General features: G+C 36.3%; 1 protein-coding gene across 2 annotated transcripts in view; it reads left to right on the top strand.

The window, feature by feature from the left end:
- Positions 1-22,844, top strand: part of ZDHHC17 (zinc finger DHHC-type palmitoyltransferase 17) — an 88,047-nt gene that overhangs the window by 19,278 nt on the left and 45,925 nt on the right. For both annotated transcript variants that reach the window (XM_004752366.3, XM_004752365.3), the window contains exons 2-5: positions 7,378-7,481; positions 14,184-14,306; positions 21,266-21,343; positions 21,935-22,079. In XM_004752366.3, coding sequence (XP_004752423.1) covers positions 7,378-7,481; positions 14,184-14,306; positions 21,266-21,343; positions 21,935-22,079 — 450 coding nt within the window. The remainder of the gene's footprint in view (positions 1-7,377; positions 7,482-14,183; positions 14,307-21,265; positions 21,344-21,934; positions 22,080-22,844) is intronic.

Genomic DNA, 22,844 nt, shown 5'->3' with positions numbered 1-22,844 from the left:
TGCTGGTGTCTCGGACCACTAGTGGCAAGGGCTTGCTGGCAGTGCAACTGCGGGAGGCTGTAGCTCGGGGCTGCTGAAGGCGGGCCCCAGGTGGCTCAGGGCCCCCGAGACTGCAGGCCTCTTGAGGTCGCCGGAGGCGGGGCCACCAGAGGCGGGAAGGCAGGCAGCTTGAGGCTGTAGGCGGAGGCTCGGGGCCGCCGGAGGCTGGAGACTGCCGGTTGAGGGACCACTGGCGGGGGTTATAGCTCTTACAAGAGCTGTTACAGCTCCTCCACTCCACTGACTCTTCCGTTCCCGTGGATTCTTCCTTTTGCTCCCGCCACAGCTCTCCTGCTACCCTGACAGCCTCGCACACCAACCTTTATGCGGTTGGTTGAGCCCCGCCCCTACACAGGTGGCCATTGGGATATCAATTCACCCTAGTGGATATACATGCGCCCCACTGATTGGATGTCTCCACCCAGCCTGCCCCGCCCCTACATCCAGGGTCCACAAGCAAGTTCCTCTGGGAGGGGCAGGCCCTTACAAAACAATTTACATATTGTATCAAGAACCATAAAAATATTCATCCTCTTTAAGAATTCCTCTTTAGAAAGTTTACTCCAGTTAAAAAGAAGAAATATTAAATGAGTTAAAGGTAGTTTTTTTTTTAGTAGTGGGGAAAATCCATCCATTTGTTCTATAATTTTCTTTAAGGACACTAAATACTGTGCCAGGCTCTGTTTGTGCTAGGTACTGGGAGTACACAAATGATTTAAGGTAGGCTTTTTAACTTGTCATAGTTTATGTTCATTGGTGAGGAGAATGTTAGGCGAAGACAAAGAATGGAATGCCTAAGAAATAACATCTGAGTTTAGTTAGGAAATACAAGAATAACCTAAATTTTCAGTAATTGGGAAATGTTTCAGTATATCAATTTAATTAAATATTTTGCAGTGGTTCAAAGCATTACTTATAAAAACTACCTATAATGGCACGAAGAAGTATAAAATGGAAGAATATAAAATATGAATACTATGATTACAGACTACGTGAAGATATGTGAATGAATAAAGATTGTTATAGCAGTGGGGCGCCTGAGTGGCTCAGTGGGTTAAGCCGCTACCTTCGGCTCAGGTCATGATCTCAGGGTCCTGGGATCAAGTCCCACATCGGGCTCTCTGCTCAGCGGGGAGCCTGCTTCCTCCTCTCTCTCTCTGTCTGCCTGCCTTTCTGCTTACTGTGATCTCTCTCTGTCAAATAAATAAATAAAAATCTTAAAAAAAAAAAGATTGTTATAGCAGTGTTGAAAGAAATTTTAAAAATTATTAAATTAGAAAACACTTCTTCTAAAAACACATAATTAGACTAATAATAATAATTAAAAAATCAGACAAATCCCCAAACTGCAAATCCTAGTAGAGGGTCATTCTGCAAATACCCGACTACCTCTCCTCAAAACTGTTAAGGTCATTAAAAACAAGGGGATGTCTGAGAAACTGTTACAGCCAAGAGAAACTTAGGGAACCATGACAACTTAAATGTAATGTGATGTCATAGATGGGATCCTGGAAGAGAGAAGGGATATTATAGGATGCCTGGGTGGCTCAGTCAGTTAAGCATCTGCCTTTACCTAGGTCATGATCTCAGGATCCTGGGATTGAGTCCCACATTGGGCTCCTTGCTCAGCGGGGAGTCTGCTTCTCCCTCTGCCTGCTGTTCCACCTGCTTGTACACTCTCTCCCTTTCTCTCTAGCAAATAAATAAATAAATAAAATCTTAAAAAAAAAAAAAAAAAGAGGGGCACCTGGGTGGCTCAGTGGGTTAGGTCTCTGCCTTTGGCTCAGGTCATATTCCCTGGGTCCTAGGATTGAGTCCCACATCGGGCTCTCTGCTCAGCAGGGGGCCTGCTTCCCTCTCTCTCTCTCTGCCTGCCTCTCTGCCTACTTGTGATCTCTCTCTGTCAAATAAAATCTTTAAAAAAAAAAAAAAAGAAAAAAAAAGGATACTATATAAAAACTAAGGAGATCAGAGTATAGACTTCAGTTAATAATAATGGATCAAAATTGCAACAAATATGTGGTACTAATGTTGGATGTTAATGCTAGAGGAAACTCGGTATGCACAATATAAGAACTCTGCATTGTTTTTGTAAATCTTATACTAACCTAAATAAAAATCCTAAAAATAAGGATAGGAGAGGGAGAAAAATATACATATAGGCATTTGTAAATCAACTGCCTGTGGAAAGAAAGAAATATATGCCAAATTTATGTTTATTGTTACAAATATTTGTATATGTGTAGATTAATCCTAGAAGGAAATGAAGTAGAAACCAGTTTTTAAAGATGCTGGAAGGTGATGATGAACATTTTCTTAAATGAAAATTTGTTGGAAGGAAGCAAAATTAATTTGATAGTTTGGATTGAGGCAGTGGTGGTATTAGTACAATTTGAGAACCTGTGAGTCAAGTTGGACTCTAATAGAAGCTACAATCATGTAGTGTTAGGCAGGGATCCGGAAATGCAGCCAAATATGTAATATATGGGACCGGTTGCTTACTGAAAAAAAAAAAAAAGATTCAAAATCTTTCTGTTTGATTATCAAACCATTTGTCTAATCTTTCTTTAACGTGAGAGCGCGGAAAAAAGGAAAGCATTCTGGCTTGAGTGTAGTGCCATCTGCTGGCAGTGTTAACTAAATACACTTTAAAAATCATTTCATAATCTTGTGATGGCTACTGCTTTTCCTTATTTATTGTTCCCTTGGTGTTTGTTTTATACTTATGCTGTTTTTCTTTCTTTTTTTTTTTGTTATATATAATTGGTATTCCTTAAAAAAAATCCTTATGGTATACGTAGAATGTAGTTCATCACTACCTCAGGTTTTAAGAAGTTCCCAGATTTGGCTTGACAGTTTTAGCTGGGAACTAAAAATAAGTCAAGTATGCATAGATCTTTTTTCCTTTCCTTTCTTGTTCTTGTCAGTAACCCTTTATGGTGTTTTAATTTTATCTTATACATTTAATGGAATTAAATGTGAGTGACTCTAAATTATATAATTAAGTACATGTAGCTTCTTGATTCAGAGTCTGCCTTATAAGAGTGATACCTGACAGCAGACATTTACCCAGTGCAAATCATAAGCATATAGTTAATCCCTGCTGGCTTACTAATTCACTGTGTATGTGTTAACATGTTTGTAGGGGCCTTGTAGGTAACATGTTTGTACCCTAGAATGTTGTTAAATTGATCTATCTTTTTGGTGAGGGGGTTTGGGAATGCGTTTATTTAATTAACTTCAAATTATGGTGTCTTTTTCATCCCTTTTATGCCTGTGCACTCTCCCTCTCTCTGGCAATTATATTTTGCCCCCTTTGAATTATCTTTATATTCTTTGCCCATTTTGTTGAATGTGATGTTATTCATGCTTTTCTCAGGTTTGTTTTGCTTACCTTAAGACTATTATTGCTGGTATTCTTATATTAAAGTCTATTATCTGGCTGGAAGTTACCTGATTATGAGGAGAGAGGTGGGAATGGGTAGGCTGGAGTCTGGTCCTGCCAGGGGATAGTCACATCTCCAGGAAGCCTGGGAAATTGACCTGCAATTTACCTTGTTCTAAAGTAATCATTGAAGAAAATCCTACAGCCTTTTGTACAAGTTACTTAGACTTGGTATATAGGCAGTTTCCAGAACAGTCAGGAGAGTCCACGAGGGGCACACACTCTTCCCTAATGGGGAGAACCCTATCCTTCCCTCATATAGGCATCTGTATGTTCTTACAGGAATGTGGCTGACCTGGGAGGCCTCCATTCATGCTGCTCTGAATTTTATTTTGTGTGACCCTGTTATTTTCAAACACATTTCAGTATCACCTGGCATTAAGGAAGCCGTATTTTGGCTGTATTTGGTAGCGTCTTTCCTTCAAGCATATCAGCCTTTATGATGGACATTGTTAATTTTTTTTTTTTAATCCCAAATGGCTAGCCAGTTGTCCATTTATACCATTTATTGAATAATACATCTTTCCTTCCTGATTCTAATTCTTATTCTTCAAGCTGTATTCCTTTGCCCTGTTTTTGCATGTGTTTCCTTCCTAATATATTGTGGTCAGTGGTGGGGCAAATCTCTTACTCTTTTTTTCTGAATATTTCTGAATTTACTCTTTTTGCACATTTATTCTTTCAGAAATACTCTACCATTGAATCAACTCTTAGAAAACCTTTTCTGCTGGAGCACTTATAAAACATCCGCATTAATAAACACAATAAACACTGGGCCATAGAGGATTCTTTGGACAATGCTCTTTGCTTCTTTTTTTAAAATAAAAATAAATGTGAACTAAAGATTTAAATAGATCTAACATTCTAAAAAAAAGTTAACTAGATTGCACATGGACACTTGGTAACAAGTTGATTGGTTGTATTCCACTGGGGCATGTGAAAAAACATGTATTATGGCATCTATCATCTTGATATACGTGTCAGCATTTGCCTGTACCTGCTGTATAAGTTTAAGTTCTGTCTTGTTGATTTCCCTTTGCAGCAGTGTGCAGCTGCTCAGCTTATCCCATCTCTTCTCATTTGTGTCTACTACTTTAGCATTACATTTTGTAGATGGATTCTCCTTCCTTCAATTCTCTTCAACAACTACCTGCACTGTAAAAACCTGTGGCTGTTGGGGTGCCTGTGTGGCTCAGTCCATTGAGTATCTGACTCTTGATCTCAGCTAAGGTCTTGATCTCAGGGTGGTAATCGAGTGCTGTGTTGGGCTCCATGCTGGGTGTGGAGCCTACTTTAAAAACAAAACAAGGGGTGCCTGGGTGGCTCAGTCAGTTAAGCACCTGTGTTCAGCTCAGGTCCTGATCTCTGAGATCGAGTCCTGCATGAGTCTTGCATCAGGCTTCCTGCTCAGTGGGGAGCCTGCTTCTCCCTCTTCTTTTGCCTGCCATTTCCCTTGCTTGTTTGTGCACTCTCTTGTCAAATGAATAAATAAAATCTTTTTAAAAAAATCTAGTTTCTTTTACCAAAAACTAAAAGTGAAAACCTTATAGATGGTTAAAACAGAGATTTAATTTAAAAATGTAACTGTAAGAAAATGATTTCTAGGGGCGCCTGGGTGGCTCAGTGGGTTAAAGCCTCTGCCTTCGGCTCAGGTCATGATCCCAGGGTCTTGGGATCGAGCCCGCATCCGCCTCTCTGCTCAGCAGGGAACCTGCTTCCCCCTCTCTCTCTGCCTGCCTCTCTGCCTACTTGTGATCTCTGTCTGTCAAATACATAAATAAAATCTTTGAAAAATGATTTCTAGAACATTTGTCAAGGCCATTGAGACAGAATGGTTTGTGGAGAAACTAAGAGTACAATTTAAACATTTTGTACAATGAGTGAGGTTTCTGGGGATAAAGATGGAATTAAAGTTACTGGAAACAGGATAGTAAGCCTTAAAAAGAGATTTATTTTTTATTTTATGAATATTTGTTTTTTTGTCTGTAAAACAAAATGTTTGTCCTTAGTAAATAAGAATAGCAGTTTGCCCTAACAGATTTTCAAATTGAAATAGTTACTACTTTTTAGATCTTATGTTGTCTTTGTTTAGGTTTTATTTATTGGAAGGCTCTTGCTTCTAGTATGTGACTTAGGTTTCTTACCTGTTTTGTCCTTCCACTCTGGACTATAAAGTCCTTGAAGGCAAACGACTGTATTTGGTGTATGTTTGCAGTGCTGCTCTGAGCCACAGTGGAGCCTGTTGCAAAAGGAAAAGTCAGCAATACTGATACTGTCTATATTTAAAAGGTTGATGTTTGGGATTTTTTTTTTTTTTGCATTGGCTTTTTACTTTTTATTCTTTAAAAGATTTTATTTATTTATTTGAAAGAGCAAAAGGGAGGGGCAGAGGAAGAGGGAGAAGCAGACTTGCTGCCCAGCAGGGAACCATGAGGTGAGGCTGCATCCCAGGAACCAGGGATCACAACCAGAGCCCAAGGCAATAGCTTAACCACGTGAGCCACCCAGGCATCCCTTGGCTTTGATTTTTAAAACAGAATCCATTAAAATATATTTTTCAATAACTCCAGTATAGTGAACATACAGTGTTGTATTAGTTTCAGGTGTACAATATAGTGATTCAGCAATTCCATGTATTATTCAGTGCTCATCATGTTAAGTGTAACTTTAATCCTCTTGTCTGTTTCACCTGTTCCCCCTCTGCCCTCTGGTAATTTTTTCTCTATAGTTAAGAGTCTTTTTTGGTTTGTCTCTTTTTCTTTGTTTTGTTTCTTAAATTGTACATATGAGTGAAATCATATGATATTTGTTTCTCAGTACTGGCTTATTTCTCTTAGCATTATACCCTTTATCTATCCATGTTGCTGCTGATGGCAAGATTTCATTTTTTTTTATGGCTGATATACCACATCTTCTTTATCCATTTATCTGTTGATAGACACTTGGGCAGTTTTTATCTTGATTGCTGAATTTTTTTGCAACCTCTTAAACTTTGTATTGGCCTTACCGTGTCCTGGCCTGAGGCTGCAGTACATCATATAATGCTTTATGTATAGCAGGCCAAGCACACTTGGTTTTCTGTTGTCATAGAAAAGAAAAATAATTGTATCTTAGTGCTGTGTTATATTGAGGGAGCTGACTATGCATAATAAATTTTGCATTTTAAATAGAAAATTACATACAGCATGTAAGCTTTGATTGGATGTAATATTCTGTAAAACTGTTTAAAATTAAGCATGTTAACCTTATTAGAACTGTTTAGGCGGATTCACATTTTATCAGAGCTGTCCTGTTTGTTGTTCCTTACTCACCTAATGGTAGATGCTTAACTAGCCTTCAGCATAAAAGGGTATGAGATAATATCTGAAAATAATAGAAGGCGAATCTCCACTGTTTTTTTTTTTTCTTTACCACTTTAGAGTTTATTTGGCATGTGATGATGGTTTTAGAGTGTTAGGTGTTAGAGTTTAGAGTGCTGTATGAATCACTGTGCTGAAACTGTAATGTAATATTGCCTGCCAACTGTATTCAAATAAATTTTAAAATAAAAAAATAGAGTGTTAAAGGTAGGGGTTATGCTGGAATAAAAAAATGGTCTGAGAGAATGAGAGTTGATTTGATGAAGTAAGAGTTCTATGGAGCTCAAGATAAACTTCAGTTTCAAATTTATCACTAATTTCTAGTCTCACAGCTTTTCTATTTTGAGAGTGTGCACAAGGGGTAAATCTATTGAACATGCTTTTTCTCTGAAGAGTACGGACTTCAGAACAAGGTAAAACTTAATTTCAATAATGATCATTCTTCAAACAATGCAAAAGTGGTAGTAAAATATTGAAATGTTCCCTGTACCTCTCTTCTGAACTTTTGCCTTTGTGTGATTTACTCTTTAACAGGAAATCAAACCCCAAGGCCATTATAACCATGGATATGGTGAACCTCTTGGACGGAAAGCGCATATTGATGATTACAGCACATGGGACATAGTCAAGGCTACACAGTAAGTTTTTGTTGTAGTTGTTTTCTTTGACATCTGTATTTCAAGTGAAATATGAGCACATGCATTTATTTCTCTTTATTGATAATTCTCTATCTGGTGAGACGTTGTTCTCATACTTGAGCTCTTTGTACAAATTTAACAAAGCTGATTAAAGTCTTTGTCTAGTCAGTCCAATGTCTGGGATTCCTCAGGGACTTTTTTTGATTAATTGCTCTCCCCTACCATGGTTATACTTTTTTGTTCCTTTGCATGTCTTGTCATTTTTTTGATGAAAACTGAACTATTTAAATTCTGGGAGGTGATAGTTTTTTCTTTCTTTCTTTCTTTTTTAAATTTTTTTAAAGATTTTATTTATTTGAGAGAGAGTGAGAGGCGGAGAGAGCGAGCACTGAGGGAGAATGAGTGGGGGAAGCAGACTCTCCACTGATCAGGGAGCCCAATGCAGAGCTTGATCCCAGGACTCTGAGGTCATAACCTGAGCCAAAGGCAGACGCTTAACTGACTGAGCCACCCAGACGCCCCTGAGGTGATAGTTTTTATGTCAGATTCTCCTAGGGCTTATTGTTGTTTGTACCGTTTCTAAACTAATTCTGTAAAGTCTGTATTTTTGTCATGTGCGGCCACTGAAGCCTTACTCAGTTAGTGGTCAGTAAATGATTGGACAGAAACTTCTTAAATCCCTAGAACCAGTTAAGTCTGATCTTTGTTGAGGAGCTCTGTGTGTGTGTGTGTGTGTGTGTGTGTTTGTGTGTGTGTGTGTGTGTGTATGGACACTCAGCACTCTGCCAGGCAGCATACTAGAGCCTTAGCGTTCGCTTTTTGATTGCTCAGAACCTCAAGGTCAATTAGATGTGAGAACTTAGGGCCTTCCTCGATCTTTCTTGAACATGTGCACACAACTTTAATACTTACATATGCCCTTCTAGATTCCCAGGGATATGTCTGAGCTTTTCAAAGCCCCTATGGGTATCTTATTCCTCAGCTTGTGCTTTTAAGCTTTTTGATTTGTGTATTGTTGGACCCAACTGTCATCCATCCTCTAAAGCAGCTGTGATGCTAAAACATTTGACAAACAGCCCCCAGGATGAAGCTTTTAAAAGAGTTTAAGGTTTAATAAATGAGCCTTTCTGGTGGACTCTTACCTATCTGGGAAGCACCAGGCAGGTCAGATAATGACTTCTCTTTTGGAATGAGGCTTTGAGAGAACTCCATCCCTGTTCTGCTCACTCTGGTTACTAGTTGTTAGTGTAACTGAACCACTGTGAGTACACTCCTTGGTGAGTCACAGATATACCAGGTGGAGTTGTCACACAGGTAAACATTATTTGCCTCAAGTGAGGAGATCACAGGGAATAACTTGCAAAGCTGTGATTCCCTGAGCAAGTGTGGTTGGGTTCCTTTTGTTTAGGGTTATGATGAATATTTTATTTATTTATTTATTTATTTAGTTTATTTATTTATTTATTTATTCGTGAGAGAGAGAGAGCACAAGCAGGCAGAGCAGCAGGCAGAGGCAGAAGCGGGCTCCCCACTGAGCAAGGAGCCCGATGCGGACTCAATCCCAAAACCCTGGGATCATGACCCGAGCCGAAGGCAGCGGCTCAACCAACTGAGCCACCCAGGCATCCCTCTGATGAATATTTTAAAAAAGGATTCTTTTCATTGGATGTAGAGGTGGGCATAAAGTTGCACACTTGTCTTAAGAAAAAGGAAACATGTCTTTTTGTTGTATGTTATGTAAATGAGGCTTGTGTTCTTCCTTGGACAGAGATTATAATATTATAATGAATAAAGGTAATTATCGATTATTCTAGAGGTTACTCCATAGTCCATCTGTACAGGTGCAATTCAGGGGTTAGAATCGAACTGGGCTAGGTGGTCTGGACCAGTTGGAGGTCTTGTCAGAGCAGTTGCTATCACTGCCCTGAGTTTCTATATGCCTGAATTGAGATAGCTGGAAAGAGAACTTAAGGAGGAATGTGGGACCAGGGTCAGTGAGTTCAAGCTAGGTAGACAGTGAAAGGTCAGGTGTTAGGCTCTAGCTGATGTCACTAGTACCAGGAATACATTTTTTTCAAGGCTGCTTGGGGAGCAGAAAGGCTGGTACTATGATCTGTTAAAGTACCACAGAGTTCTTTGTTCTTACTGAAATTCAGCCGGTTTTTTTGACTGAATGCTCCTTGGATTGCTGGCAGCCTTTTCTTAATTCCAAGAGTTCTCAAAAAGTTGATTTTGACACTTTCTGCCAGTTTCTTCATTACTTTTGTGGAAAGATAAACTTTTGCAGGTCCTTACTTCACTGGCACTCTTCCTTTCTTGAATGTTATGTATAGTCAAAAATCAGAGCACATTGTATCACCTGGATTTAGCAAACAAATTACACTGCATTACATTCATCTGTCCTTTTGAGACTGCTCCTTTTGATACCTCCTTTCTCTCGTTTGTGATTAATCTGTCTCACCCAAATGCATCCTTTCCATCAACAGGTAGACTCCAGTATCTTTTGTCTTAGGAAAAAATAACCACTTTTATTTATTTATATTTCCATACTCTTCTATTTCTTGAAAAGTATCTATGCTATCTTTAATTTCTACGTTTAAAAACACTTATTTGAATGTAACATTTCAATTCTACAGTAAAATACAAGAAGAATATAACTGTCAAATTAAGCAGATGCTACTAACATTTTGCTGTATTTGCTGCAGGTTGCTCAGTGTGGTCTCGTCCTTCCCCCCAAGGAAACCTCTCTTGAAACTGCTGTGAATCATTCTCATGAACATTCCTATACATTTATTTCTACAAACATCTACAAACAAAATATGCCATTGTAATATGTGCCTAAAATTTATATAAATTCTACTCTGTATATCGGTGTTGAGCTTTTTTTTTTTTTAAATAAAACTGTATAGCTTCGTGATTTATCAGTGTTGATAAATAAGGACCTAGTTTATTGTTCAACTGCTTTGTATTATTCTATCATGCCTTATTGAGTGAGGGACACTTAAAATTGTTTCTACAGTACTTTTTCATTACAAACATTGCATCAGTGAGTATCCTTTTTTCCTGTTTTCCTGTGTACATAAGCAAGAGTTCTTCTAAGGTAGACAACTCAGGTGGAATTTCTGGCCTTTTCAGTATATTCTTTCAACTTTACCAAATATTGCCAAATTGATTTTCAAAATGGCTGTACAGGAAGTGAGATCTTTGACTACTTATTGCTTAACTCCTAGTTTTGTCACACTAATAATTGTTTTCAGTTTAATGGTTGTGAAATGGTTTTCTGTTTTTATTGACCTTTCTCTGATTACAAATGGTGTTGAATATATTTCCTATGTTTATTGGTCATTTGGGTTTCTTCCTGAAAAAACATGTCTTCTTTCCTGAAAAATAAAAAGTCTTTTTGTATTTGATTGTTAAAGTTCTTTATGTATTTTGATGGAGTCCACAAGGAAATTAATGGGATCTGTGTCCCTTTAATGTTCTCCAGAATCCTGTCTTGCTGCTCTCCTAGCCCTTTCTCATCCTCACCCCCCATCATGAGCTCACCATCTAGTACTCCTCTCCAGTGTGTCAAAACTCATATTTCTTTTCTGCAGTAATGTGGTGGAACTTTTCCTCTGGAAACCTGGACTTCTATAACGGTTCTCTTGTTTTTGAGCGGTTCTCTGAGACAGTGTTGTTCTGGGTTCCCAGACCACTATCAAGAAGAGCTGGAGCCAGTTCATGGGCCCCTGCAGGGTCCATGGCTGGGCTGAAGCTTGCATTGAAGTCTGTATGCCTGTTACCCTATAATATGGGTGGGTGAGACTTCTCAGCTCCCATAGACTGCAGTACTGGATCCCAAAACTCCCACAGAGGCTCTTTTGTCCATTACTAGATGCCAAATTACTGTTGTTAGAAGGCGGACAAAACGATGGATGTCTTATTCTACCCTGATGGCTGATGTCACTCTGGTTCATTTCTAAATGCTCTTTTTTATTTGTTTCATCTTGTATAGTACCACATTGTTTTATTTTTATTTATTTATTTTTTGAAAGGTTTGTTTTATTTATTCGACAGAGGGAGACACAGTGACAGAGGGAACATAAACAGGAGGGAGTGGGAGAGGGAGAAGTAGGTTTTCCGCTGAGCAGGGAGCCAGATGCAGGGTTGGATCCCAGGGCCCTGACGACCGAGCCACCCACACATCCCAGGACCACATTGTTTTAATCGTTTCTTAATCTTCACGGTTGTCTTAGCTATTTTTGGCCTTTTACTCTCACAAATGAATTTTAGGTTCTACTTGAGAAGTTAATGAGATATTTATTTGTGGTTTTAATTAGAATTTCATTGAATTTGTAGATCAGTCTGGGGGAAATTGGTATATATATATTTATTGAGTTTTTTATGTCTTTTATAAATCTTATTTATAGTGAGAGTAGTATAATTAAATATGCTTTTCATTATTATTTTAGCTGGTTTAACTTATCATATTATAATGATATAGAAATCTGATCCTAAATTTTTTTTTTCTTGGTTACTTTAATTATTTTTTTTTTTTTCTTTTTTGGGCTGGAAAAAAGATAGCCTCACAAAAATACATAATTACCTAATGGAAGAATTACAGAATGTGATGCATTTACTAAATCACAGTAATTACTTTTCCAGTATTACTCACTAGACAAATATTTTACTGAATTTTACCTTGTAAATATCCATTTTTTAATGCCAATTCTTGAAAACTATTCAGGTTTTGGCATTTTTATAATAATGGGTTTGCAGGTGTTAACAGATTGTTTCACAATATTTTAGTGCAGTCACATGAGGTCTTTATAGGTGATAAATTTAGATCTTTCAGAAACTGTATTATATAGTGATGCAGACATTTCCCAACATACAGCTTTAAAAAATACTTTTTTTAAGATTTTATTTATTTATTTATTTATTGAGAGAGAGAGCCAGAGAGAGCATGAAGGGGAGAAGGTTAGAGGGAGAAGCAGACTTCTCATGGAGCTAGGAGCCTGATGTGGGACTCGATCCAAGGACTCCAGGATCATCACCTGAGCTGAAGGAAGTTGCTTAACCAACTGAGCCACCTAGGTGCCCCCAAAATATTCTCTTTATAGCAAGTCTTTTTCTGAAGTAAAAGTAGTTACTTTCTCACTCTGTTTAAAATACCCCTTTGCCTTGAAGGGGAACATACTGTACCCATTTTATGACTGTATGATCGAGGAGCACCTGGGTGGCTCAGTCATTAAGCGCCTGCCTTCGGCTCAGGTCATGATCCCAAGGTCCTGGAACTGAGCCCCACATCGGGCTCCCTGCTCAGCAGGAAGCCTGCTTCTCCCTCTCCCACTCCCCCTGCTTGTGATCCCTTTCTTACTAGGTCTCTGTCAAATAATAAATAAAATCTTAAAAAAACAACTATAGTCACATACTATCGACTATGGTCGATAGTATACTGTTTCCATAATAAAGAGCTTAAAAACTTTATGTTGCCACACAGTGATCAAAAGCTGAAAGGGAAGAAAGGATCAGGCTCTCCATAAATGCCTTTCTTCTTCAACAAATAAAACTCTCCTCGTACACTGTCTCTTCTGCCTCATTGGCTTGAACTCACAAAACTCTTTACCTACCCACCCTGCCTCCCATCCCCACACATCCTTTTTCATTTGCCCTTGGAAATATAAATAGAGAATTCTGAGGCTTGGGAACACCCTTTTTTCTTTTTGTTTTTAAAATCATAAGCTCTTTGTTACTGTTTTTTTGTGATTTAATATTTTTTAACATAATTGTATTTTTTTTATTTTTTAAGATTTTATTTATTTATTTGACAGAGAGATAGAGAGGACATGTAGGCAGAGCAGTAGGCAGAGAGAGAGAGGGAGAAGCAGGCTCTCCGCTGAGCAGGAAGTCTGATGTGGGGCTGGATCCCAGGTCTCTGGGATCATGACCTGAGCTGAAGGCAGCCACTTAACTGACTGAGCCACCCAGGCGCCCCAGTTGTATTTATTTTTATAGGCAGCCTTAAGAGTATTTTGGAATAAGTGGTGGTATTAGTAAAAATAAGCAAATGCTAGATATATTATTTCTGGTATTTTCCCTTCCAACTGATGAGATACAGCATTCTTATATGTAAAATTTTATATGTAAAAATTTTACTAACTGGATTAGTAAAAGCTGTTGGAATATTGTTTTTTTAAAAGATTTTATTTATTTACTTGAGATAGAGTAAGTAAAAGGCATGAGTGGAAAGGCAAGGGGGAGGGAGAAGCAGGCTCCCCACTGAGCAGTGAACCCGTTGTGGGACTCGTTTCCAGGATCCTGGGATCATGACCTGAGCGGAAGGCAGATGCTTAACTGACTGAGCCACCCACGTACCTTGGAATATTGATATTTTTAAAGTAATATTTTACTTTGAGAAGTCCATTTTAATATCCAGGTATCAGGATGCCTCTGTGTCTCAGTCAGTTAAGCACTGCCTTTGGCTCACGTAATGATCCAGCTTTGGGCTCCTTGCTCAGCGGGAAGCCTACTGCTCCCTCTGCCTGCTGCTCTGGCTGCTTGTGCTCTCTCTCTCTGACAAATAAATAAAAATCTTTAAAAAAAAAAAGAAATTCCAGGTATCATAATGGAGCATTATTTTCTTCTTGAAATGTTACTTTCAGCTTTAAATATTTTATCAAATAGTAGTAACAGTCTCATATTTTCTTTTTTCCCCAGATATGGAATATATGAACGCTGCCGAGAATTGGTGGAAGCAGGTTATGATGTACGGCAACCAGACAAAGAAAATGTTACACTCCTCCATTGGGCTGCCATCAATAACAGAATAGATTTAGTCAAGTATGTGTATTCTGTATTTTAAAATATTATTTATTATAAAATTATTAGAAATAATTATAAAAATTAATAATTTCTAAAATTCATTGCTTTAAAAATAGAGATTCTGTGTACCTTTTTTCCCCTGAAGATTGTTTTTAACATAGATTGAATGCTTATTTGTACAAGGTACTGTGCTGAGTGCTTTTTCATGTATCTTTCCTTTAATTTTAATTCTTGAGATAACCCTGTGTGAACACTAATATTAATTGTTCTCCTCATGTGGAAACTGAAGCATAAATTATATAACCAATGACATGCAGCTAATAAAATTTGGAATCGGGATTTCAGCAGTGTAATTTGCAGCTCAGCTTCTAAATGGGAATCTGTGGGGAAAAGCTACAAAAGAAAAGAGGGGTTACAAAGATAATAGGTCATAATAGTCTGTTTTAACTATTCATGCCAGCATAAGTGATGAATACATACTAAGTGTAAATGATTTTTGTTACTTACTGCTAATCTGCTTGCTTAGTATTAATAAGAGATAGTTAGAAAGCAAAAGTTAGGATGATAGGAAGTGTTATTAAATCTAGTTTAGGAGTCTCTGACAATTTGGACATAAGTTCTTCAGATGAAGATATGAATCTGAAAAAAATAGTTGCAGATGTGCATTTAGGTACAGCATACAGGGTCTAGAGACAACTGGGATATTAAGGCCAGTGAAAAGAATTTTCCCTTTTGAATACTAAAGGAAGGTTAAGCAAGTAATAACTAAAGTATTGAACTCTGAATCACTTTCTTCCAGAGAGCATAGTCCATTTTATTTGTTCCTTTTTTATTCTTGTATGTGTAACCTTCCCTCTGCCTTAGGTAAGGGTTTCCTGATGTCTAATTCTGTTTTTGTTTGTCAGAAAATGTTTTTATTTAATCTTCACTTGTGAAAGAAATTTTCACAGGGTATAGAAATCTTGGTTGGCAGTTTTTGTTTTATTTTTGTGTTTTACTAATGGAAAATAACATTCCTCTGTTTTCTGGCTTCTATTACTATTGAGAAATTAGTCTAAATATTGTGCTTTTGAAGGCTTTTTTTCCCCCCTGTCTGCTTTTAAGATTTTTCTCTTTGTTTCTGGTTTTCTGCAGTTTCATGTTGATATAAGTAGATGTGGATTTCTTTTTATTTATCCTGAATGAGATTGCAAGGAATTCTTGATTCTTTGGATTGATGTTTTTATCAGTTCTGGAAAAATACCAACTATTATTTCTTCAGCTGTTGCTTCTACCCTATTCTTTTTTTGCTTTCCTTCTGGAACTCCAGTTAAATGTCTCTTTGACCTTTTCATTACATACTCTGTCTCTTCTCTTCTATATATACTATCCTTCATTGTGCTTCATTCTGGAAACTTCTGACTTACCTTCTAGTTCGTTTATTCTCTATGTATTATCTGCTCTTAAATCTATTGAGTGTGTTCCTAATTTTATTTTCCAGTTCTAGAATTTTTACCATTTACCTTTTTCAAACCTGTATTACTTAAATCATCTGTGGCTGAAATTTTTAATCTTATCTTGTATACTTGAATATAGTAAATATAGTTATTTAATAATTGTATCTGAGAAGATAGTCTGTATCTGTTAATGTTGTTCCTTCCTGTGCCTGATTATCTTTAAATATGTACTGGAGATTGTGCTTGAAAATTAATTGTCGAATAATTTGAGACCTAAGCTGAGATTTCCTTTTGTTTCTGCAAGATCCACCTTTAATTTAATTTCAAGGCTTTAGATTTTCTGGATTCTTCAGGTGGCTGAAGACCAAGCTAGAGCCAGGTTTACTTCTGGTTCATAATTACTGCTACAGTGTAACCTTTTGGGGTCCCAACCTTTGTTTGTTGCTTTTGCCTGTTTAACTTGCTTCTTGGCCAACTCTTTCATATCAGCAAATTATTTCTAGGACAGATGGTGCCCAAGCAGTTTTTGACTTCTCCACATTTTAACCCTCTCCTGAATCTTGGCTCTTAATTTTCTTAGGTTTTACTTTTTAGGAAATGTTTCTTGGATTTCATTGATGTTTTTAATTTTCTTTAATGGGATGGTTGATTCAAATGATCTAACCTTTTAAACCTGTTTGTTTTTCAGTTAGTATTATTTTAATTAAAAAATAGTATATAAGCATTTTGAAAACTCAAATAGTACTTAAAAGCTTACAGTGGAAAATGGCAGTCTCTGCCACATCCTGTAGCCCAGAAATAACCCCCCTTTTTTTTTTTTAGCGCTTGAACTATTTCTTTCAGTATTTACTCTTTATTTTATATATTTATGTTGCTACATTACTAGAAAAAAATGACAGCAAGCATTTTTTCTGCTTCTGAAAAAAAGCAGAAGGTAGATATACATACCTATCTATAGATATATATATAGATATATCTATAGATAGATAGATAAATGGATATGTATATCTACCTTCAAGTTTCTCATTATCAGTACAAGTAAGAGCTGCATCATTCTTTTTAAACAGTTATATAATGTTCAATTATATGAGTTTAATTTATTTAATGGTTTTCTTGTTGATGGACATTTAGATTGATTTTGGTGTTTTTACCATTAACAACCAGTGCTGTACTTGATATCTAGGTCACATATCATTTTGCTGTGTTCATATATATCTGTAAAATTTATAGGAATAAGAAAGTTAGAAAGATGAGTTTTGAATTTTAATAAATATTGCCAACTTTTATGCTGTTATTTCTTGATTTATCACTTATTATATTTTGACTTTCTATTTTGGGATATCTAGATGTTGAGGATCTCCTCACCAGTAATAATTCTCCTATCTGCTACTATGGTTTTAGTTAAATTACCATGCAAAGTTTAAGTTGTTGTATGTAAATTCTCAGTGTTAAGCCTGGAAGTGTTCTTTGATTATCTGTTCTTTCCTTTTGGAATTTTGATTTCTGCCTGAAGTAACAGTTACTTCATTTTTAAAACTTTCTTTATGTTGTAACAATTCTTCCCATATTCTTAGAAGTACAAAATCCCTCTGTATACAAACAGTATCAGGATAGAGGAAATCATTCTTGGAATTCCCCACTTTTCTGTTCCAACCCAGATTATTTGCTCTTTAGACCTACTATGCAACCATTATTGTGAGACTTTCCTTTGCCATTACTCTGGGAAATCCCTTTGCTCCAGTGTTGGTCTCAGTTTTCTGGATCTGAGGTTTTTGTCTCTGTTGGGTTGCTACCTGGTTTTAGTAGAGTACAATTTCTGATAGCTTTCTGAGAGAGAGAGCACTTAGGAAGTAGATGTTTTGAAGTTACTCTCTTTTCTGCCCTTGCACCTTTTTGGTTGTTTGGCTGAGCATGGACTTACAGATTAAAAGTAGTTTTCTCAGGGGGCACCTGGGTGGCTCAGTGGGTTAAGCCTCTGCCTTCGGCTCAGGTCATGATCTCAGGGTCCTGGGATTGAGCCCCACATGGGGCTCTCTGCTCAGCAGGGTGCCTGCTTCCCCCCTCTCTCTCTGCCTGCCTCTCTGCCTACTTGTGGTATCTCTCCCTTTCTCTCTCTCTGTCAAATAAATAAGTAAAAAAATATTTAAAAAAAAAGTAGTTTTCTCAGAATTTGAAGCATTACCGTATTATTTTCTCTTTCTTTCTTTCTTTCTTAAAAAGATTTTATTTATTTATTTGGCAGACAGAGATCATAGGCAGAGAGGCAGGCAGAGAGAAAGGGGGAAGCAGGCTTACCGCCAAGCAGAGAGCCTGATGCAGGGCTCAATCCCAGGAACCTGGATCATGACCTGAGCCAAAGGCAGAGGCTTTAACCCACTGAGCCACCCAGGCGCCCCTATTTTCTTAATTCATGTATTACTATTGAGATTCTGTTGGTTAAAAAATTGACATTTGTCTTTGTGGTTAAAAATAAACAAGAAAGTCTGAAGTGAGAAATACAGAAAGACTTGATGCTGCCTGCCTTAACAAATGTCCCAAGCCACTTGTGCATTAATGGGGTTATAGAATAAAGTCAGTAATTATAGAGTGGGTTAATAATTGGTTTCTGAGCATATTATATCTTCAGGCAGGTAAACTTAATTTTTCACAATGCATGATCTAGCAAGTTACTTTTCTAAAACAAACATGGTGAGTAAAGGCAATTTTTAATAACAACTGGTATTCATAGCCGCAAGATTACTTTTTACTCCTGAGTCTGGAATTATACCCCCACTTAAAAGTTACAGCGTATCCATAACACAGCAAATAGTATGAACATCATATTTGCATAGGGCTCTCATACTCCTAGGTCCTATGAGAGTGGCTTGAGGTCATCCAGATGGATACAGCACACACAGTGGGTTTGTATTGATTCTTGGGGAATTCAGTGCTTTTATAAGAGCAAACTTGCTCTTTGGTCCAGAAGAGAATTACTTTGGTCTTTCATCTCTCAAGGTTGCTTGATACAAACACAATTCAAAAGAAATGACCTGTGTAAAAAATGGTCAGGGCCTTGCATTCTACTCATACACCTAGCAAGACATGGGAACGTGAGAGATCCAGTGAAAAGTGTCTCTTCTAACAGTTATGTTCCATCTCTTTTTGAGAAGGAGTTGTTCTCTGTCTGCCACCTAACCTGAACAAGGAGAGGAGCCGGGGGTTGTAGTTGTTTAGAGTGTGAACTTTCAATGAATTACTATAATTTTAGTGTAGGGTTTCGTATGGTTCTCTGATTTAATTCCATGAGTTTCAAATTTCTCTGGTAAAGGTGCACTGAATACACTTTTTAGCAAATGCCAGATGGTTGAGTGTTAAAATCAGTGTGAGCCTGAGGCCAGACATCATCATCATCATATAATGAAGCTTAGGGACATAGGAATGAATCTGAACTTGAAGAGTTTGAGTTATTATAATAATATTAAAATTTTGAGTAGTTATATTTTAAAATTGAATATTACAATGCACAAAGAAGTACTTGTCAAGCACCGTCAGCTTCTTGATTGTTACAGTGCACTAAAATGCCTATTTGTGATGCTAAATATTGACCTTTCAGTGAGAATATAAGTTACAAAACAACAGGTTTTTCAGCAATTTTTATAAACTTTCAATCAGTGTTTCTGTTTATATTCTAGCTTCTTCATTGCATTCTACAGAGGTAGCAACTACCTTTAATCCCTTAGTCTTTCTGGGGTTTTATAACATATATTGGTTTTCTTCTCATTGGTATCCCCCTCTGGAATCATTTGAGTTTTAACTGTTAACTTTACATCTTTCAAATACTTGTGATAACTCTTGTTCATTGATGATCTGGTCTCAAAACCTAGGGATAGTTAGTTAGTACCTACAGCAACATTCCTTGCTAATCTTGTAGTATGCCAGGAGACTTGAGTTTAAAAATAAGAATTACATGATCATTTCAGAGTTGTGTAGTTTTGAACTAGGGTCTACTCTTTATAGAGTAACATATTATAAAAAGTTAGTAATTCTCTTCCAGTAGTTTACAATGAAAAGGTGATAGAAGTTCTTTAGTTTGCAGAAAAAAAAATTCTCCTATCTGTATGTTTGTGTTGTGTGGGGGTTGTATTTTAGAATCAGTCTAGAAATCATTCATTACCGTAGCCCTAGCAAAGATTTGAAATATGAGTAAAAATAACTCAGGAACAAATATGTTTACTAATAAACATATAATAAACATAAGGTAATAAAATTGCCTTAAAAAAATCCCAACTCAGGATGCCTGGGTGGCCCAGTAGATTAAAGCCTCTGCCTTCAGCTCAGGTCATGGTCTCAGGGTCCTGGGATCGAGCCCCGCATCAGGCTCTCTGCTCAACGGGGAGCCTGCTTCCTCTTCTCTCTCTGCCTGCCTCTCTGCCTACTTGTGATCTCTACCTGTCAAATAAATAAATAAAAATCTTTAAAAAAAAAAAAAAAACGTAGCTCTTAATCAAAGCTGTTCTTTGGCCGAGCTGTACTTCTCTTTGGGCTCAAAGAACCATTTTCAACTATTATATGATGCCCACCAAGTTCCTTAAGAAAGAATTTAGGAATAGTTAAATGTTTGTGTTCAGACTAATGTCTCTGATATTTTGAACTGGAAATATTTTAGTCTGAAAATACTTTGTTACATTACTTTAAACTATTTTACAGGAGTTTATAGAGTGGAGTTTGGCCCTTCATTACATAATGCTTTAAAAACGCCAATGTAATAAATACATAAAGCAGTAAATTTCTGAAATCAAGCATGTAAGTATATTAAATGTTTAAAATTGTACATAAAAGTGAATGCATTAGTGATCTAAAACAGTAATCACTTAGAACAGTTTAAATATCTCAGTAATATTCACCATCAAGCATTTGACATCAAAGGCTTGAAATCATTTTTATTCAAGATTCATTCATTGATCAATCCAAAGTAAACATTGTGATAACCAGTTAGGTCCTGTTTATTCAGAGGAAATCAATATGTTATAACATTAATAGATTAAGCAATGAGGTGGTTCTTTTTAAAGCAAGACAGCTTTAAAGGTATAACAAGGCATTGTAAATAACTTCTGTGTTATACTTAAAATTTATAAAATTCTTATACATATATTGCTTGATTCAAACTATAGTAATTTTGTGAGGAAAATAAAGCTCATAAAGCTGAGCTTCTCCCTGTGGTAGACTCAGTGGCCTATTCTACAACTTTCTCTCTGCTGCTGCTCTCTGATCCAAGTCTTGGTGGTTCTCTGACTGCCTTCTTTTTTATATGATTGTTACTTGGCAATGCTCTTCTTTTTTGTGACTTTAAAAAAATAATTACTTTCCTTTTACTTCTGGAAGAGTGATGTGTTTGATATAAAATTCTACTAAATATATTTTTTAAATATCACAAAAGATTGTCATCAAAGACATAAACTACCATGAGGTCTACAATGGAAAACATTTTTTCTTTATTTTTTACTTAATTTCTTAAAATTGAAAATGAAAGTTGTCTAAATTATTTAAAATTTTGTCTTATAGATACTATATTTCGAAAGGTGCTATTGTGGATCAACTTGGAGGAGACCTAAATTCCACTCCGTTGCACTGGGCCACAAGGTTTTAAATTTGCTTCTGGATTTTTTTTTTCTTTTGTTCCCTTATTAGTCTGTAACTAAACAACTGTTCTTTTTTTAATGATATGCTAAAATGAATGAGAGAATTAACAGTTAATATCAACAGTGTACTAATATATTGCTGTACAGTGTTACCTGCATTGGCAGCAAAGTTATTGTCCTGAAGTGTCTTTAGGAATTCACCATGCTCATATTAATCCTGTTAGTTTATGATTGAGTTAAACTTTAGATTTGTAAATGTAATACTTATGCAGCCTCTATATATTTACAGTTAAAGAAGTTCCCCAGTTCACGGGACAACTAAGATTATATTTGAATAGGATTAATAGACTATAGTAACTATTTATTACATATTTAAAGAAGTTATAAGTATCTGCATAAAATTTAAAAGACTTTTTTGGTTGAGACTTAAGAACTGTAAAATACTAAGCACGTCTTGACATATACATATCTTAAGAAACTTTGAAAAAATTGTATATCTTTTCCACCATTCCCCTATTTAAGAAAGATCTTTCCAGGAGATCCTGTTTGAAATAATCTTATATATTTAAGTGTTTATTCTTTTATGTTTTAGACAAGGCCATCTATCTATGGTTGTGCAACTAATGAAATATGGTGCAGATCCTTCATTAATTGATGGAGAAGGATGTAGCTGTATTCATCTGGCTGCTCAGTTTGGACATACCTCAATTGTTGCTTATCTCATAGCAAAAGGACAGGTAAAAAAAATCACAATGGTGTGGATTTTAACCCGATGTTCTTCATGGTTTAAACGCCTAATATCATTGGTGTTACAAGTGTAACAACCTGGTGATATTTAAATAGTTCTTTCTGGTGGATAAAGAGAATAAATAATATAGTTAGTTTGATATTGAGGTAATAAATATAGTTAAGTTAAAAATAAGAAAGATAATCAGGAAGCAGATAATGATCCATTATGATTCATTTATTTCTGAGAATGATGAGAGTTGAATCCCAGAAATAAGAAAATTTAGGTATCTATTTTTTCCTTTACTTACTTACATCTTTTGAATATATACTCTGAATTTATTTATACTTTTTTGAACATTTTACTGGTTATTTTCTCTGTTAAGTTACTTCTCCGAGTGGGGGATGAATTCTTTAGGATCAGTTTCTATGTTTCTGCTCATAATATAATGCTACTTCTTACATGTCAGGAAACTTCTCATGATTTAAGTGGTTCTTCCTGATTTTTCGTGAATATGTACCGACTGTAGTCACATTAAACAGGTACCAGTCTATATATACCATGTTTTTGTAATAAATGTATTTTGTTGAAATTAATGTCATTCAGTTATTCTTTCATGTGTTTTCTCTGGTTATACTTAAACATTAGCTTTGTAGCTAAGGATCTCATCATAAGAGTAAGACAAATGATTTTAATTCGTTGTTATTAACGTTTATTTTAAATTTTATGCAGATTTAGAATTTGAATAGTATTGATTTTATGAATGCTTAAAGTA

Source organism: Mustela putorius, unplaced genomic scaffold, assembly GCF_011764305.1.
Source record: "Mustela putorius furo isolate JIRA1106 unplaced genomic scaffold, ASM1176430v1.1 tig00003911_pilon_pilon_pilon, whole genome shotgun sequence".
Lineage (NCBI taxonomy): Eukaryota > Metazoa > Chordata > Mammalia > Carnivora > Mustelidae > Mustela > Mustela putorius.
Note: the sequence above shows the minus strand (reverse complement) of the source record. Positions and strands in the feature narration are given on the sequence as shown.